Below are 14,742 nucleotides of genomic sequence, written 5' to 3'. Positions count from 1 at the left end.
CAACTGCGCACAACTTTTGGTGATTTTTTTCGCTCAACATAAATACACATGTTAACTGAGAGATGTTGCCAGTTGCTCCTTATGCGCATTACTTGAAGTGCTGAATGACTAACACTGTCACTCTTTTATGTCCCCACACTTTCTCATTTCATGGGTCCAACTTTACCATGGTGAAATGGTTTTCTATAAAATGCCAGCAATAATATCTTTGCTGCTGTAGATTAACCATTTACGTGTACCATCCCCGTTTATATCCCTCTCTGAAATCACCGCCATTTTCACACCCATGGTATCTGTCAGTAAAGTTGCACACTTTCTTTAAAAAATTAGTGTAATACCAAACTGAAAGTGTTACCAGGGGTTAGTTTGCAGGTTTCATTCATCATGTCTTGTCTGGTGTCTTGTCAGGTTGAAGATGATACCAATGATATCATGGTTACCAACTTCAGTCACCTGTTTGATCGGCCAATCACAACGGCCGTATCAACCCACGGCATGACAGTACTGCTCGACGCATTCTACAGTGAGTGCAAGAAACTTTCAGATTCTCTGAGTGTAAGTATATATCTCATGATAAAATCAATCAATCGATCAATCAATTGATTGATGATAAAATCATTAAAAATTATAATTGATACAAGAAGAAGTGATGAGATACTCATATCGTAAAAGTTACTCATTGCTACATATGTTTTGCTACATCCTGTATGGATGATTGTTGGTTCAGGGTCACCGGTTGTGTTGACACATGGCTGGTACATACATGTACATCCCTGCATTCCAGTGTCTCAGTCCTAGCTCACTATTCCAAATAATGTGTTGGGTCAAAGTACACTGACAATGGGGTTAATTGGTATCTGTCACATTTTTTATACCAATTAGTCCAGAGGTCATGAAGAACTTACTCCAGTGGTTCTACTCCGGAATATAACAGGACACGATGTGTTCTACAAACTCAGTACACCCAATAGATCCTGGATGGCAGTACAAATAAACCCATGTGTACGAGTGTGTATGGGAAGACACATACATGCGGTATATTTCCTGTAGGCATTTGTGCATGTGGGTTTGTTTGTACTGTGGTCCATTCGAATTCTGGGTTTTACCTATTGCTGTCAAAGGTACATGTTCCTGGTATGCTGATGGCATATTGTAATAGTCAGCATCAAAACCAACTGCATTATTCAGCAATTGACTTTAAATATCTTAAAAAAATTACAATAAGTTTGACCAAGAAAATCTGTCAAATACAATGACATAAACTTTGAGCTCTGTTTATACAATTTGTATTCTTAGGGCACATCATAGGTGACTGTATTGGCCACTAAACAGTGCCCTCTTGGGAAAATTCTAAGAATGTTGGTTACTCATAGATATATTTCTCTGTGTTTAACGAACATGGCGTCTAATGTTTGCAATTCCATACAATATAGAAATATTATTTTTTTTGCAAAATTGTACATAATAAGTGTTTTTAGGCAAGCCAACTCATTATTACTCAATGTTAATGATGCATATTTATATATCCTTGTTTATGCCTTACATAATAAGAGGAGAAATTTCAACTGCCTATGATAATTTATATATTATGGTTATGGAGTGTGTGCAGAAGTTAAGAAGATATTTTATCATTTCATTTCGTGTGGAATTAAGTGATTAGCACACAATGCACACAAGGTATGGAAAACCATTTCACAATGATGTCAAGAATGAAAGTTGATCATCTACAGTAAATGCTGTAATTATGAACGGAAAATGTCCAACAGCCAGATTTGTTGTATGTTTCTAGGATACTAGCGTAAGAGCACATCCAAACAAGGTGATCCAGACTGTAAAAGCAATCTGTGCCACATTGGCCACCGTTGAAACCAACGACATCACCAGGATCACGGAAGAGCTGAAGTCGGCCACTTCCCTGAAGCTGAACGATGCCGTCAAGAACCTGACCAGGGCAGTCCAACAGTTGACTGAAATGTACTGCAAGGCATTTGATACAGGACACGTACATCTCTCAAAGGCGGCGTCCTCACCAAAGCCAATCACGTCAATGACCGAAAACCTGGACATCAGGATAGCTAGTGTACATAGATTACCGCTTCAATGGAAATCAAAGTTAGTACCATATTTTCATCTACACTTGTGTTCTCAAAGTTATTCCACAAGTAACACCTGTGAAAATTTGTTATTTGCTCTAAATGGTTTCTCATAACAGTCCAGAATTTTTTCACAACGTTGGTCAAAATACAAGATGTTTTGATATATGGATGTTATTTTGCCCAGCAGTTGATACCCTGCATATAAGTTAGATGTAAATTGAGGTAAATTGATTCATATTCTTATCAGGTTGTTAAAATTGTATCTATCGGTAGTTATTTCATTCTGTTGATTAATATAATGCAAGAATAGTAATTCAAACAGTATTGACTTATTTGTTCCTTTACAGTGGTTGTCAGTTGGATGAACAGCAAAATACGTATTACCTTTCCATTTACGCTGTGTTGATGTGCTCTGATCAATGTATTTAATTCGGATCAGAATAAAGACAATTCAGTTTGTGAAAGATACCCTTGTCACCAAGAAGGTATTTTAAAGATAGATTTTGTGTAAAATTTTTGAAACATGACAATATAGATTTACTGCACATGGATAACCATTCATTTGTGCGAGTGCCACAATTCATCTACAGTGGTAATATAGAATACTCTTCATTTTTTCCCATTTTAGATTTGATCATTTCACTCTATCCTGTGGCATATTCTATGGTGGCAAATCACTCTACAGGACACTCACTACCAAGACGGCCAGAGTTACTACCAGCTTTTTTGATAAGATCAGCTTTGATCAAGTGTAAGTGTTTGAGTTTTATTCTGCTCTGATTGGCTAAAATGGTCATCATGTGGTGTTTTTAAATGCCATGATTGGCTGATGTGACATTTGAATATTATCATGTGATGTCATGAGCCAATGAGAACTGTTCGTGTATGCCTTATAATGCAAAGAAAACTCTAAAACACATCACTATTTTAAAATCACCATTGATTTCAGAGTTCTTTCATTTAAATGCAAGAATTGATAATACTCGTTCAAAAATTGGTAAATGCTTCAGAAACTGATTTCAAGAATACCTTAAACAGTGCTTTAGTTCAGTTTCCTGGTTTTGAAAAAATCATAAAATCACACCACAGAGATTGCCACCACAATCTGCAGCAATTAACAGAGGTTCAAATCAGTGACAGATGCCAAGGTCGTTGATGTGCTTGCTTCATTTATCATTAGACAGTACTACAAATGTGTTCAGAGTGATTGGTCATAGCCCTTCAACTGTTATGTTTTTGTGTTTCTTCCTGTATAGTTAAGGTTGAATGCAGATCTAGGATAGATATTCAGTCGCTCAAATTTCTACAATTCTTTTCTGATCCACCACTTGTGGAGGCGTATTATCGGAGAAGAAAAAATTTCACTGTCTTACTTTTTCCAAAATGGACAATTTTACTTTTTCTCATAGACTTGAACAGGGATTACAGCCATTATGAATTTCAAAAATTGTTAATTTTGGGCAATGTTTCTCTTGTACCTGACTTTGCATGGTAACCCCCGATTTTTGTTATCAATTTTCTAAGAGAGTGGTTGAAAGTTCATTGAGGGATGTTTTAGAAAAAGTTTAAGGCTTTCACTTTCAAAGCGCATACAGGCTTATTATTAAAAAAATTTAACAGTGTTTTCGGATTTTGTCTTTAATAACAGGTTTACATTTGGTGTACCAGTCAGCAAGTTACCCAGAGAGACCAGACTATGTTTCACTCTTTACGGTACCAGTGTGAATTCCGACAACAAACAGCCAGCCAGAAAAGCACTGGGATGGGTTGCAGTTGCATTGTTCAACTTCAAGAGGTGAGTTGGAACTGCTACTGTACCTCATTCTGTACTAGCAAAACAATGTCACCAATGCCTTCTTAATTCTTTGCCAATGGTATTGCCCAATCCTAGTGTTTTCAATGGTGGAATTGGACCTCTAAAGAGGAAAAGGGGTAAAGGCTTACTTCTAAGTGGTGCCTTTACTTTTCTCACATTTGACAAGAGAATTCAAAGACACTACTCCACAAAATGATTCCAATTCTTGTGATACAGTGAGGTAGCTCTTTAATACTTCTTGGTAAAGTGACATCTTTACTTGCTTAGCAACAAAATAGTGAAAAATCTTGTAACTTTGTGCTCAAGTAATAACCATTTACGTTGTTTCTTTCTATGATAGTGTAATGCTATCTGGCAGCCAGTTACTGGGTTTATGGCCTGACAGCAAAGCCAGTCCCATTGGTACATGTTCCTCAAATCTGCTGAATGCCAAAAGTGTCATATTACAGGTAAGTATTGTTTTGATACAAGCCGATTTGATCACCCTTGGCTATACGTTGTAAATATCTGGTAATCAATTGCTACTACCCCAATATCTTCTGAATTACAGTGAATTTTTGCAATATTTCAAGTATGAAATATAATTAACAGAAGATGTTGAACAAAATACCTATTGTTTGCATTGTACCATTACAGGTTGATTTCCCAAGTTATGGTTGTGAGGTACAGTTCCCACCTGTAGAAACAAATGACAAGCTACACATGTCATCATTTGAAGATCTAGATAAGGATACCCAGGATAGACTCAATGTCATTTTCAGGAAGGACTACCTAACCAGGTAAAAATTAATTCCAGTATCTCCCTGCTTAGTTACATTTGAGCTGACTGTAAGTCATGTTTTGTGTGTGTGTCAAGAAGAAATGACGTACTTCCATAAAAATGATCTCAAATGTGACAGTGTATGATATGAGCTAAGAAAACTTTGCTTCATATTTTATTTGTTCAAGCAGTCATATCTTGAGCGGATACCAGAAATTATTGTGTCACTGTTTCTATTCTCTGTTCTCTTTACTCGTGAAACTGAGGAATCTTGTATTATTTGTTAGAAATTTTTGGCCCATTGTAAGAGGCCAAAATAGCAAAGGTAAATTGTTTTCAGCTCATATTTGGTTTTACCAAAAAGAGCTTATATTTTAATCTTGACTGAAACAAGAACTAGAACAGTGGTTAATAAATTCTGTAGTATAATGCTACCTTGGAGTTAAAATGAATAGTGAATAACACAATTTTTACAAAGTGTTCATCCAGGATAGTGTGTCTGGCTATGAAACAGGACCATGCCAATGTGTAGATAAGTTTTTCAAAAATAAACCACTACACAAATTTTCTACAGACAAAGGTTCACTGGAAGGCAAATATACACAGACACATGGCAATCACCTAGGCAACGTAGGTTGCCAGCTCAAGCACCTTCGGAGAATGTTGAACAGTTCCATATCTACCAGTGCTGCAAAACTTCGTCAAAAAGTCTTGAGAAAAACGTCTGAAAAATTGTTACACTGTAACAAGTACATGTATGGTGCTACTCATACAAGTTTCTTTTACATTTCCAAAGGGAAATATGTTGAAATTTTGCAGACATTATTATGGCTGTTTTTTTAAATGAAATTGAAAATTCAAATCAGTTAGATTTACATTGACTATTTATACATCTGTTGTATTCTGTTTTATTCCAGGCTTGTTGAACACGAGACTCAATTAATCTGGTCCAAGCGACACTACCTGTACACCCAGCCACATGCACTACCATGGGTACTGAGAGTCATCGAGAGCTGGGATTGGGCAAGTCTGTCTGATTTGTACTCGATGCTCAACAGGTGGACACCCCTGGAGCCAGTAGAGGCAATGTTGTTACTGCATCCACAGTAAGTTGTAGTGTTATTTTTGAAACATGAAAAGAACAAGTTCATTTACATCTGAGGGATGGTTATTCCAAGTTGCAATACACCTGTTTGGAAGCAAGGGACGCAGCTATCTTTCAGTATGATTGCTATCAGTATTGTTATCAGTTCCCATTGACAGTTCTGCTCATTGCTGATGTCCATTGGCAGAATTGTTTATATCGACCACTCCTGTGTGATAGACTGAAATGTGTAGGAACAGACAACATAGCAAAACGCTAAGCTATACACTGCATCTTTTAGTGTATAATCAGTTACTTCTTTCCCTATTCTGCACGCCCTTCATTCATAGCCAGGCAAAACTGAAGATGACTGGGGTCATGATAAACCATAGTACAATTTAACTTTATCATAGGGAGTATCTTGTTATTTATTCATCGTTAAAGGCACCCTCAATTGAGCACTGTATTCTGCAATAAGGAGTGTCTTTTAGGTGTGCCTTGAGCTATCTGCTAACAATATAGCATAGCTATTTTAGAAAGCACACACATGGTTTTCCATTGTGTCATTAAAACATTTTTAGCCCCTGTCTTGAAAAGCTTTATCTTGGTATATGTGAGAAAATAGGCCTTATCAAGTTCTGCTCAACTTGACCCTATTGTGTCGTTTATAAAAATTTGACACTGTCTGGCAAAGTTTGCAACACACAGACATCAATATTATTCTCATATCTGTGACTGTACTGCCCAGGTATGCCGACTGTCAGGTCCGTGCTACTGCAGTAGAGTGGATCCAATGTCTGACCGATGATGAACTCTGTGACTACCTCACTCAACTTGTACAGGTAATTCAGTAGTCAATTGATAAAACTATAGAACCATTACCAAACAGTGCAGCTGTGTTATTTATAATCAAATTATTAACTTAATTTACTCTTGAAACAATTCACAGTTTTCATAAAAAATGAAACAAAACATTTCCGTCACTCACTTCTGTATTGACTATTTTGATGATGAAAAATATAACATGAAAAGTAATCTTCACTATTGTCTTATGTCTCATTCTAAACGTCTTTACAGTACTTGTGTAATAAATGAACGCAGAGTGCTGTCAATATCCATGGAATCATGGTCAGCTTTTCCTCCAGCAGACTCGTTCATTCTCAGGAATTATTTTTTCTTGATCAGAGGTAGATGTTTTGCTCGCTTAAAAGTTCTCTTTTTGTGTGTTTTTTTGCTTCAGGCTTTGAAATATGAAAACTATCATGACTCGGCGCTTGCAAGGTTTCTCCTAGAGAGGGCGCTCACATCTGTCAGAATAGCTCATTATCTGTATTGGTAAGTATCAGGCACTTCATGTGTAACACAGATTTCTGGAAAAAAAATTACCTATTTAGGGAGCTAGTAAACTTGCCCGAATAAAATTGACTGTACTTTTGCCCAAACTTATATTTGTTGGTGTTTCTTCTGTGTCCATGACGTCACCAAATATGTGAATGTTCAAGTTTAAAACAACCATCAAATTAGATTATTAATGGTGATTAAATAGAAGACTCATCATATCAAATAGATCTTGTTTGCTCTTCAAATGTATCGAAAGATCAATATTAACCATATTGAGGAAGATGATTAAAATACCAACAAGCAGTCTCTCTGAGAACAGCTTCACTTCAGGAAACATAAAATGTGAGAGAGAATAGAATTTCAAATATGAAACATCCTCATCAAATCAAAAGTTATTTATATATCTGTCATGGACTGCCTATATTTATTTATAGAGGCATGGATTACATAGTAAAAAAGAAGTCCTCTAGAAAAGCGAAGTTCTTGCAATGTTTAAGCATAAGTTTCAATGTGGAAGTGATACTCAAATTTCGTTGGCATACTTTTTAAAATAAGTTGCAAGACAAGTATGGAATAAATTCAACAGGTTCAACAACAAGGGTCTCCCAAAGCCATTCTGCCATCACTCAATTTTGTGATGTACACAATGTGCCCTTGATGAAAAGGTCAAAGGTCACTGGAAATGCAACCATGGCAGTGCCCTGACTAGACTCCCTTCCCTGTTCTGTCTTCTTCTCAGGCATCTCAAGGACAGTCTGGCCGACCAGCAGTTCAGCCAACGTTTTCAGATGGTCCTTGGTGCCTTGCTGAGCACATGTGGCCAGGCACTGAGAACACAGTTTGAACAGCAGGATGACTTCATGACAAAGTTATCGGAAGTCGCAGAAACCGTGAAGAAGCACAAAGATTCTGTAAGACAGGTATTTTACATGTAGTTGTCTCGTGGAGGCTGTGTGTATTGGGTGTTGCAGCATGGGCCGCCGCAAAGGTTTGACTTTTATTTTGGTGTTTTCTCAAAGGTTTTCTGTTGAAGTTGTCACAGATTTTTAATGATAACAGCCAGTGAGATGACAACAGCAGGGTCAGATTCAATAGCTGCTGTGTTCAATGTTCATATGACAGTGAGTATTCCTCTCCCCAAACCTCTTGACATAGCATGCATTGGTTTACTATGACTTCTGATTTTGATGTAAAGATTACATCCCTAGTATACATGTACATGCTGATCATCTTGAATGCCAAATTTTTTGTCGTACACTACTGTAATTGTAATGATTAGCCCAGACAAGTCTTTGATAGACGAAAATATTTCAAGTCTGTATGGTGTTAGAGAATCTCACCTTGTTAACTTACCTTTGCCAAACACTATTGATTAAATTTACAGCATACTGGATGGTTACCCCCTGACATAGCCAACCCACAAATTAGGGTTAGGGATTCGGTTTGGTTGATTGTCTGTTGGGCAAATATCCAGAAGGGTAGGGGTGACTATCATAGAACCCAATTTACCAGTACTGTCATAATGATTCACGCCCCATCCTGGCTGTGTCATACCTGCATTTTAGACTCATTCAGCTAGACAAGGGTTTTCTATACACCAACCACAAACCATACATGTATGGTTGTTGACAGTATATCCTTCAACAGCTAACCTAGGGGGTTTTTCTCACTGTGAGTCACTTGAAGTATATGGATTAGAGCATGCTAATCCAGCTGATACCCCAAAAGTTACTATTTGATATCTGTATTCTGTTTGTGCATGGAAGTACCATTATTGCACTGCAGCCAGCTTCTAGTTCAAGTGTTGTCAATGTTATTGTATGACTGTATTGTATGTTGAGATGTCAGTGACAATCTTTGCATGCTGATAGTCATGAAATACTTTGTTCTCAATGCATTGCCACTATTTGAATTTAGAAAATCAGTCAAAAACTCAAATTTTTGTATACTCTGATAATTTTGCACACTTTTTTTGCTCAAAAGTTCAAAACTTTGGTGTAAAGTCAAAGTGGTAGAGTACTGTTTTGGTTTTTAAAGTGTCAAAAATCAGAACACATTGTACAAAAAGGAAAGTAATACAGTTAAGTAGGAATTTTACTGATCAACTGGCATTTGAGTCAACAGCAATTATGCCAATTATGCCAAGCCTTTTATCGCCATTTCCCAATGTACAGGTCCAACTTCACAATGGAAAATAACAGGGTTGTACCAACCTTTAGAGGCAAAAGGGTTTAACTTGTTCACACCCAATTCCCTGTAAACAGGTCCAGAATCACCTTTGAAAATAATAGATTTAGGCCAAACCATGGTGGTGAAAGGGTTGAAACAGTGTCATTTTATGAACCCTGATACCCCCATGTTCTATTAAGTAGTCCAGCTAAGCTTCGTAAGTAGTGAAGGTTGGGTCAAACTTTGATATTGAACGGGGCTACAACAGATTTGTTGAAAGTTGTTTTGTTTATTTGATCTTTCCATGTTGTTTAGGTCATCCTTCACAGACACCTTGAACCTATCACCAAGAAATACCCAAAAGTTCTCAGATTACCGCTGTCACCAAGCCTTGACATCGGAAAAATGAAAATCAAGGTGAGGAAATACCCGGTATCCTGCTCTACAGACTTTTATGTAACTGTGGTTTTATCAGGTGGAGAACCACTCTACTGATCAGAATAAGAAGTTCATTGGATTGATCAAACAATGTAGCGTTGCATGAAGTGATAACCCAGCCCAGTTTATAATAATTATCTCATTTTCAGTAATGCCTTTTAATTTTTCAATCATCGTTGATATTAATTTGTTTCTTTGTCTCATCGAAAGCCCATGTGGTTATTTGGAAGGTTTGCGTGTGAGTGTGTCTTTTTGTATTCTAGACATGTGCAGGGGCAAAGATTTAAGTTGCACTGTCATATTGGTTCACTCAATCAGAGGATCTGTGTGACTCAGTGGTCGTGACCACTCTTTTACGCTAAATATCAGTGCTGTGAAGGTCCAGGGGTCCAGTCCTGCTGGTGACTCTCTATATTGCTGACAGAACACTGATCTTGATCACTCATATGTATCGGGTATGCGTATAGGTACACATCAGCATTAAAAAACTAATATCTAGTAACACTGTTTGAGTCAGCTGATTCTATGGAATTATTTTTTTTCAGAGTTGTTCATACTTCACATCATTTACAGTACCTCTGAGATTAGTCTTTGAGAATGTAGACCCACTTGGTGAAGAAATTGCTGTCATGTACAAGGTAAGCTACACTACAGCATCAACACACATTTCATTTATGTATCAGCATCAACACACATTTCATTTATATTATCAACACTACAGCATCAACACACATTTCAATTATACATGTATTCCTTATAGAGGAGTACATGTATAATCCAGGTTTTCTGAAATATATCCATTGTCAATGATCACATACTGTTGTTTTTCCCTTTGCAAGCATTACTTCTGTAAACTTTTCCCAAGGGTGCAGTGTACATTGTATGTATGGTCTGTCCAAACACTAGGGTAGATCAAACACTATGGCAGATCAAAATGGCATCTTAACTTCATCTCAATGTGCTGTAATACTTCTATATGAATGAATCTGAGTATTTCAAATGATAACCAAGACAGTAAATATATAAGAAAAAAGAGCATGGTTCCAATTAATGATCAGTTACAGAAATCAGGGAATAACTCACTAACTTGTACACCTACATGTAATTCTTGGGAATTTTTATTTGCCATTCTTTGTTTTCTTTGAATGACCTATATGTACAGTTGTTTTGTCATGGTGAAATTCACATCATGTGACATAGGCATTCATTATTTTCTGTTCAAATGTTTGGCTACTTGACAGGCTGGGGAAGATCTTCGTCAGGACATGCTGACGTTACAGATGATCAGACTTATGGATAAACTCTGGCTGAAAGAAGGCATGGACCTGAAAATGATCACTTTCCGATGTATGGCCACTGGACAAAACTCAGGTATGTGATGATGTTATTGTGGACCTTTCAGTTTATCATATAGTGCATCGTCCTAGGTTCATGAATATTCAACATCAGTGATGAGTCACTATCATAAGACTTGCATATTACACCAATACATCAATACACCTTATGCAAATGAAAACAATATGTCAAGCTGTATTCAGAAGATCGCATCTGTGTTACCAAGATTATAACATTTATTGATGCCTTAGGATGCAGGTTACAGGTTTCACTACTTGCAAATGACCTTTGATGAATTGGGTAAGTTTGACCTGCAATATCCAAAACACCATTTTCATTTTTATTTCCAATGCACGTTACACTCTAGGTCTGGTAGAGTTGGTTCCTGACTCAGAGACACTGCGTAAGATTCAAGTAGAGCGTGGTGTCACTGGATCATTCAAGGATCGACCACTTGCAGACTGGCTACAGAAGTATAACCCAACAGAAACAGAATACCAAAAGGTAATGAATTCTCTGTACTGGAATATTGGTGTAGCGGAATTGCTCTGGGCAAAGTTCTCCTACTCATTACATTCAGATTTCTGTTTGTGTCTTTCATACTAAATAAATTGATTACAAAATGCAAACATACTCCCAAGATTAACATTTAATTGTAATCCAGCATAGCATAGCATGAACTGAAGCAAAATTTACTGGCAGTTTGGCAATTTGGTTGGGTTGACAAAAAAATGTCTCTATGACACTTGTTGGATATATGATGTCTACACATCGTCTGCATCAATATGTTTTAGTTTTTAAGCCTTTTGTAATGCAAGGGAGATAATTATGAAGAAAAATGTTGGTCAAACAATGCCATATGCTATTTTTAGGTTTTGTCAGGATTTCCTATACAATGAGTGTAATCAGATGTATAATGAATGCAAAATGTTCTTTGTGAAAGTTGTCTAGTTTCAATGTAGGGTAACTTTTTAATCTGTCTTCTGCAAGGGTAAATTTTGGTGAAATTTGTTGTCTGCCAATTAAATCACCAAATGCATTACTTAATCAAAGTCCAAACAAGTTATAATAGGGAGTGTGATTTTGACATTCCAAAGAGTGATCATACACTGTCAGACTGGTAAGATGGTTAAAAACAAACAAATTTCACAAAATTGAATCAAACTTTTTAATGATAGATTGGGACTGCAAAAAATATTGGTACGTATTTAACAGAATTCCCCTAGCTTGGCCATTGTAAACTGTAAACGTTGGGAGAAAAAGAATTACTTGCATACTTTTCTCACATCAGTTTACCCACTGACAAAGTCTTAATGTGACTTATTCTATACCAGGCAGTAGATAACTTCATCTATTCCTGTGCCGGTTATTGTGTGGCCACGTATGTCCTTGGCATTGGTGACAGACACAACGATAACATCATGGTGAAAACGACGGGACACATGTTTCACATTGACTTTGGCAAATTCCTTGGAAATGCTCAGATGTTTGGAAGCATTAAAAGGTAAGATTAAAGGAACAACACAGGTTTGAAAAGATGATAATGTGGGTAATTGGGCAACTGGACCTCAGAGAGGTTACTTCTTGTGTGAACACTTCTTTGAAACTTCAATTTTTTGAAATTAGAAATAATACAAGTCAGCACAGCTTGGTATAAATTACTGTGAACACCTTTTAAATGTATCATCAAGTTTTGTTTCAGAAAAAAAGTTGAAAATACACAATCTTATATGTGAAAATTATGGTGATGCATGTATTTCGTAACGTTGTTGTGAAGTTGACTTTTTGTGAATTCAAAGTGATATCAATGTTCAGGGTGGCAAAGGTAAAAAAAAACCCAGTGAATTTGAACTTCTATAGGTGCTAGTCAGTCATAGGCATGCTTATTTCATGCAACAGGGATTTTTCCCTTCAAGTTCAATAACTGAGCAGTACAAAAGCAGGACTTCTTAAGTGGTGGAACTCGTACGTTTTAGCCTTTCCTTACCTACCAACTACCTCTCACCTGCCTTGTATTTTGATATTTGAATGTTTTCACACCATTCTGTGTTTTCTTTTCAGGGATCGTACCCCATTTGTTCTGACATCAGACATGGCGTACGTGATCAATGGTGGAGACAAGCCCAGCAGTAGATTCCACGATTTTGTAGATCTCTGCTGTCAAGCCTTCAACATCGTCAGATGCCATGCTAATCTATTTTCAGTCTCTTTGGACTGGTAGGTTTCTGCTCAATTGCTGTATTTCAAAAAGAACATAGAGTTCCCGAAAGTGGATGATACAGGGACAACCATCTCTTTTACTGAGACATGACAAAAGTCTTTTCCCTGTTTCAGAGTTACTACTTTAGTCGTTCACTTTACATCAGTTGATTGTGCTTAAGTAACAAATCCATGGAATTTTTCCTAGAGTTTCCATAAGATGAAGCATCCTGCTTCAGCCTGCCCGTACAACAGAAATACCAAACATCAGTAAGATTTTCTGAAGAAAATCAAGTGATAGTCCTATGTTATGGTCTTAATAATCTTTAAAAACTTCCAAGACAATGTTGTGTGCTGAAAATATGTGATTTTGAACATCAAAGATGTTCAATTATAACACTTATTGTTACAACAATGATCAGGAGTGTTGATCATCCCATTGTTATTCCCTCTGCAGATGTTGAATTCTGGGATAGCAGAGTTAGCTAATGTAGAAGACATCAAATACGTACACAATGCATTGAAACCCAGTGCATCGAATGCTGAATCTACAGCCATGTTTACAAGGTATGGTGTATCAATAATTCCTGTCCCATCGTGACTGCGGATTGTCAACCATTTCAGACTTGGAAGTGACACTGTTCGGCGAACTTTTCAGGTTTACTTCCATTTCAGGTCTTTTTTGAAGGACATGTCCCTGAAGTGTGTGCTCCTCCTTAACAGTTTTATTTCCTGAGTGATCTACATTATGTACAGGGATCCATGAACCCATTGTGCAGTTGTCCAATATCATTGTTCCACACGACAGAGTTGTACTGTATGTAGCTGTTTTAAGCCCTTCCACTGGCATGGTTTGACCCAAACCCTCTCTTATCAAAAGTGAGTGTGGACCTGTTTACTTTGAATTAGGGGTGAACAGGGTAAGAGATTTACACTTTCCACCTTTAGTGGGAAACAGGCTCTCAAAAGCTCTCAGCAGGAGGTTCAATTGAGACCCTATTTCCTTTACATGGACAGAAAAATTTCATCTTTCATTTACGCTTTCAGCACCGTAATTGTTCCAACCAAAATGTTGCTGGAACATTTTACAAAGTGTTATGTATTTTCCTGTCACTTTGTTATAACTTTTGACATCAATGACATTATTTCTTTTTGGCCTACAGTTTTTGATCAAAAAATTCTGAAAAACATGAAAAACGTCTGAGTTTTATTTTTAGTGAAGAGGTGGCAAAAATTAACTTTGGCATTCAAAGGGTTAACAATGGTCAAATAATAACAAGGGTCATATGCCTATGACAAACAATAATAATTTTTCACGTACCTCATTCTGCAAGTGGATGTATTCATCTTGATGATGAAGTGATACCATACATTAATTAATAAATAAAACGGAGCCACATTGCATTGATATCACAATTTTAGGGATTTAGAAATTCCACATTCATAAAATTTCATTTCTTCTCCCTTTTACAGACTAATTGAAGCCAGTCTTGGTGCAAAGTCA

The 14,742-nt window shown here is 36.9% G+C and overlaps 2 protein-coding genes across 5 annotated transcripts in view; one reads left to right on the top strand and one right to left on the bottom strand.

Annotated features, from left to right (window-relative positions):
* The window catches only part of LOC139137925 (nucleobindin-2-like), a 608,701-nt gene that overhangs the window by 34,843 nt on the left and 559,116 nt on the right, over window positions 1-14,742 (bottom strand). The window lies entirely within an intron of this gene.
* Window positions 1-14,742, top strand: part of LOC139137876 (phosphatidylinositol 4-phosphate 3-kinase C2 domain-containing subunit beta-like) — a 32,786-nt gene extending 18,044 nt beyond the window's left edge. For all 4 annotated transcript variants that reach the window (XM_070706159.1, XM_070706156.1, XM_070706146.1 and 1 more), the window contains 18 exons: window positions 409-555; window positions 1,790-2,112; window positions 2,725-2,847; window positions 3,745-3,891; window positions 4,253-4,361; window positions 4,549-4,691; window positions 5,590-5,778; window positions 6,505-6,598; window positions 6,997-7,091; window positions 7,837-8,017; window positions 9,582-9,683; window positions 10,250-10,342; window positions 10,946-11,075; window positions 11,407-11,543; window positions 12,374-12,543; window positions 13,101-13,256; window positions 13,696-13,805; window positions 14,712-14,742. In XM_070706159.1, the coding sequence (XP_070562260.1) occupies window positions 409-555; window positions 1,790-2,112; window positions 2,725-2,847; window positions 3,745-3,891; window positions 4,253-4,361; window positions 4,549-4,691; window positions 5,590-5,778; window positions 6,505-6,598; window positions 6,997-7,091; window positions 7,837-8,017; window positions 9,582-9,683; window positions 10,250-10,342; window positions 10,946-11,075; window positions 11,407-11,543; window positions 12,374-12,543; window positions 13,101-13,256; window position 13,696 (2,340 nt within the window). In that variant the 3' untranslated portion in view covers window positions 13,697-13,805; window positions 14,712-14,742. The remainder of the gene's footprint in view (window positions 1-408; window positions 556-1,789; window positions 2,113-2,724; window positions 2,848-3,744; window positions 3,892-4,252; window positions 4,362-4,548; window positions 4,692-5,589; window positions 5,779-6,504; window positions 6,599-6,996; window positions 7,092-7,836; window positions 8,018-9,581; window positions 9,684-10,249; window positions 10,343-10,945; window positions 11,076-11,406; window positions 11,544-12,373; window positions 12,544-13,100; window positions 13,257-13,695; window positions 13,806-14,711) is intronic.

The sequence above is a fragment of the Ptychodera flava genome, chromosome 1 (assembly GCF_041260155.1).
Source record: "Ptychodera flava strain L36383 chromosome 1, AS_Pfla_20210202, whole genome shotgun sequence".
NCBI lineage: Eukaryota > Metazoa > Hemichordata > Enteropneusta > Ptychoderidae > Ptychodera > Ptychodera flava.
The sequence above is the reverse complement of the archived record's forward strand: the minus strand, read 5'-3'. Positions and strand labels throughout refer to the sequence as shown.